General features: G+C 35.7%; 1 protein-coding gene across 1 annotated transcript in view; it reads left to right on the plus strand.

Moving 5' to 3' along the window:
* Positions 1-552: 552 nt before the first annotated feature.
* LOC307255502 (immunoglobulin lambda-1 light chain-like) overlaps positions 553-4,973 on the plus strand; it is a gene marked incomplete at both ends in the record, with an annotated part of 6,618 nt that continues 2,197 nt past the window's right edge. The window contains 4 exons of the mRNA XM_080034188.1: positions 553-571; positions 1,487-1,603; positions 2,097-2,429; positions 3,305-3,370. Coding sequence (XP_079890314.1) covers positions 553-571; positions 1,487-1,603; positions 2,097-2,429; positions 3,305-3,370 — 535 coding nt within the window. The remainder of the gene's footprint in view (positions 572-1,486; positions 1,604-2,096; positions 2,430-3,304; positions 3,371-4,973) is intronic.

Consider the following 4,973-nt stretch of genomic DNA (forward strand, 5'->3'; position numbering starts at 1 on the left):
AGCTTTAAGCTAATTTGCATCTGTAGTCCCTTATTAAGCGGTTTGATTTTCGGGATGATGGCTCTGAAGGCCTAGGTGTAAAAGGCATGGCCCGCCACTGGAAGGCACTAATAGCACTTGTAGAACAAGTTGAAGTAGTGAAAATAGAAGTTCAGTCTGAAACAGTCCCTTCGTTCCAATACCCATACTTCTCTACTATTTAGTATGCCAGAAGAAGATTTAGGGTGTCCAAATACATACATGTCAATCATAGTATGCTGAAAATACATAAATGCGATTTGGAACTCAGGCAGTGTGTTGTTTCAGACAGTAGAGGGCAGCATCGCTAAAGGTTTTATTCTTCACAGCAGCACAGAACAGATTCAAGAACTGTCATAGAAACTGGAGAATGAGTTGATGGTTTATGACTTATAAAGTTTAAAAAAATAAATAGTTCATAATAGTTTATATAACTGGGTTGTAATAATATTTAAAATTTTAAATAAATAGCACAGAGTTAATATTTGTTAAGTTCAGCCAGGAAATGTGGTTGTGTCCTGAGAACAGTTGAACATGCAGAAACAGGAACAAGGTTTCTCATAATAACATAACAATAAAGATATATGTAAAGAAATAAAAAAGTGTGACTTTATTTTTTTATTTGTATTTTATGTCTTTTCTAATTTGTATTTATTATATTTATTTCTTATTCATACTTTAGCATGTAAGTAAACTGTTAAATGCTTTATTGAAAATGTATGAATAATTATTAGGTTTTTATTTGTGACTATAGTCCCCTGGTGGTTTGGTTACAAATTCTAACCACTACTCCACGATCGCCCTGGTTTGTGGTTTTTAACTTTGCCAGTTTTAGTTGAGCACCGACTTTAATTGTTTTGTCTTCAGTTTTGCCTTTTATAGAAGACAGAAATTGAAGACATGTTGGACATCCAAACATTGATTTGTTCTATGAACTACTCAGTGCTTGTATCGGACTATAATCCCCCAGGTGGTTTAGGTGTATAAATGTTTTTCCATTATCTGAGCAGCAGAACGCAGCACTGAGATCCTGTTAAACTAATACTATACTTTTGCCACTGTCTGTGTTTAAGTGGATGTCAGTGAGGACCTTAACAAGAGCAGTCTCAGTGCTGTGGGGTGGTCGAAATGTAAAGGGACATTTAAAGGTTAAAATCACAATCAGGAGTTTTATTGAGTTGTATTTTTGGATTTACATTACGACCCGAACTTCTCATTAAATCTGTTCAGAGAAATTTAGATATTTAAGAAGAAATCACAAGCTGTAAGACGTAATCATCAGAATTAAAACAAAACAAAGGCCTGACATATTTCACATTCTTTTTTAAATGAAATGTTCCATGATATTCAAATGTTTTAGATACACCTGTACATAGCGCCATATGATGAATTGCATGTGTAAAGTAACTGCATTTAAAACTAAACAGAAAAACATTATTCCTGTCTCTCTTTAAAACCTCAACCTCAGCAGAAAACCACAGAGCAGCTTCCTCTGAGCTGTCAATCACCAGCAGCAGCAGCAGCAGCAGTAGCAGCATCAGTCTTATCTGTCCGCCCCAGGGGCTGATGGGAGATCTGAGGACCCGTTAGAAACCACGTGGCCCTCGTCTCGTCTCACAGCTCGTCCTGGTTTGGCCTCGGCTGCGTCAGAGCGCCACTTCTCCCCAGGTTCACCAGAGGAAACTCCACTGCACAAAATGCTTTTCCTCCAAGCTGCTGCTCTGTGCTGTCTGTGTTCAGGTGAGGGTTTCCAGCCAATCAGGAGCCAGCACACTCAACCTTTAACAAAACACTGTCACACTGACCTCCATCTATCTGTCCCACTGTTTCATTCATACTTATTTACTTCTTATTCTTATATTGTTTGATTTGTATTGTTGGCTTTACCTTGTGGCATAAAGCACATATTCTTTACACTTATATATCTTCTAAGTGTGGTTTTATTTAGCACATATTCCTTAGCGTTTCTTTCTATGTGTGTTTTTTATTCTAAATTGGACCAAACTGTAACAAACTGAATTTCTCCCCGAGATCAATAAAGTATTTCTAATTCTGATTCTGATTCTGTTTCTCTACAGCGCTGGTTACCATGGCAGCAGAACTGATTCAGGACGACTTCACAGTGACCAGGAGAGTTGGTGAAACAGTCTCCATCAGCTGTAGAGGCTTTGGCCAGTGTGATAGTGATTATGATTATGTATACTGGTACCAGAAGAAAGACACAGAAACATTCAGAAGGATTCTGCATATTAACAGGTTTAGTGGTGAAGTCAATTCAAACTACAATCATCCTCAGAAAGATGATTTCTCAGCTGTGATGAACCAGAGCCGCGTTGAGTTAAAGATCCAGAAAGCTAAACTCCTCCATTCAGCCTCCTACTACTGCGCCTGTTGGAAGAGAGATCTCCACAGTGAGAAATGATCCCTGCAGCCTGTACAAAAACCAACAGACGTCAAACAGTGTTAGTGACAGGAAGAGAGCAGTGAACCACAGACCAGGTTCACAGGTTTCACCTCACAGTCACAAACACTCTGAGCTGAGGGATTTACTTCAGCTTCTATTTATTGATATTTTGAACATATTTTCCAGCAGGTTTGTAGTTGTTCAACACAGTGAAGACAAAGGAGGAAATACAAGCACAAATGAGGCTCAAATAATAATCATAATTCATTTTTCATAATTCAAAAAGTGTTGTGTATCATAATGGTCTTGATGAATACAGTATATAGTCTGTTTTGTTCTGCTGCTTGAAAACAGTCTGTTTCTGCTCTGAAGGAAAACACTTCTAGAAGCTCTTTTTGTTTTCACCACATCACTTCACTTAAATATATTTAAGACTAATGTTGGACACATGTCAGCTCAGGACTTTATCCAACAGCAGGTTATTAGGACGCTGAGTTTGTTCCCAGAACTCCGTACATCATGGGCCATTATAGCTGTCAATCAAGAGTAATTAAGGGTGCTGTTTACATATGTATGAATTAATATAGGGAATCCAAACTACAATTGAAGTAAACAAGTTGGGTTAGAGAACCTAGGGCCCTGCTCTCTATATTATTGGGGTAAAGGGGCTACATTATGCTTTAAACGTAGAACAAAGGATATTTCAGCCTCTAATTCTCGATAAACTTTCCATCAAACACTTGACAAAATAAACAAAATAAACATCAGATAAACATCATGCAGCTGTAACATGATCCTGGCTCATAACTTGGACTGGTTCACCTCAGCTGACACATTCAGCAGCAGACAGGTTTTTGTATCAGTGGTTTTCACTGTGGGAAGGAACAGCAGTCTACCCCTACATACAGTGGTACATCTTTGGCTCTGGAACTAAACTGTATGTAACAGGTAAGAATAAACATTTATTTCATTCAGTTGTTTTATGAATAAGTGTTTTTATTCAGTTGCTGTTGCTTCAGACTTTACATGTTAGTTTTGTCATTATTATTGCAGCCATGAAACTGTTACATGTGTACATCTCATAGCACAACTTAAGTTATTATTTCTCATCAAACTGATTCTTAGAGAAAAAGTGTGACATTTGACCTAAATTACAGTATTTGCTCCCCTCATATATTCAGCACCATCTTGTTTTTTGGAGAAAAGAATGACGATATTAAACATGATTTTACATTTCACTAAAAGTATTTGGAAAAGAGCAAAACTTTAATGAGACAAATTATTACAATTATTTTTGAATGGTCAGCATTATCTTTTGTCTGTTTTATATGATGATACATGTGTCTACGAGATATATTTATACATGAAGTAAGATACTGAACAGGATTTAACAATGAACACAATCAATGCACAGGAATTGAGATATTTGTGTATTTGGTATAAGATGATATATAATGGCAAACACACATATAAACACATTTAATATAAATATAAATACAATTTCATGTATTATATTTTATTATATAACATGTATAATAAATACATTTATTGACTCGACATCATTGCAAATGAGGCTCACCCCTCAATTGATCTCTGGAGTATAAAAAAGGTTAAATGAAATTGAATGAAATGTATCTAGATGTACTGTATATGACTTCTGTCCAATGTGGAAAGTTTAATGAAAGATCTAAAATTGTTACAAAATTATTGATCAATTGATGTGTGTCAGAATTAACGAGTAAAGATTTAAGCAATTATTTTTACACAGTATTAATCAAAATAGTTTTCTACGTAAAGGTAAATTATCATTTATATTTGATTACGTTGAATTAAAAATATCTTACATTTTTAATATATAACACACATACATTTCTAAATCTATCATTGTAATTTCTGTATTTGAGTTCAAATTGTTAGAACAAAGTTGTGAAATAAGTTATGTATTGATTTGTGTTCATAGAGTAAAGTTTATGGTGGTAAGTTATATATAATTAAATAAGTAATATAACATGTCATGAATATTTCAATGATTAAAATGGCAAAAGCATTCTGTGTGAAGATAGAAAATGTAAACAATATTAATGGGTCACACTAAAAGGGTTTATAACATTGTTAATTATTCTGGTAACTGTTAATGCTTAGTTATTAATGGTTAGTCAATGATTGGTTAAGCATTAACTATGCTTAGTTAACTAATGCTTTGTTAAGCTTTTACTAAGCATTAAGTAACAGTTCTTTAATGTACCCTTATCGTAAAGTTTTTAATGGACAGCCAGAAGTAGAAGGCCAATCCAAGGCCCGTGGTACATCTGGGTCCTCGAATGCAGCCTATTAAGACTGTGTGTTAATCTGTGGATGGTGGCTGTTGACGCATTAATGCACACCTTAAGCCCCTATCTCACTGGGCTGCGACTGTTTGCGACAAGTTGGAGACTGCAATCGCAAGGGAGTCTCTAAACTGTCTCCAAAACGTTCGCGGAGGACTCAATTTCCTCGCATGAGTCGCAGAGCCGCGCAGTCCTGTCGCATGAATTTTGAACATGTTCAAAAA

The sequence above is a fragment of the Ammodytes marinus genome (genome assembly GCF_949987685.1).
Source record: "Ammodytes marinus genome assembly, chromosome: 9".
Classification (NCBI taxonomy): Eukaryota; Metazoa; Chordata; class Actinopteri; order Uranoscopiformes; family Ammodytidae; genus Ammodytes; species Ammodytes marinus.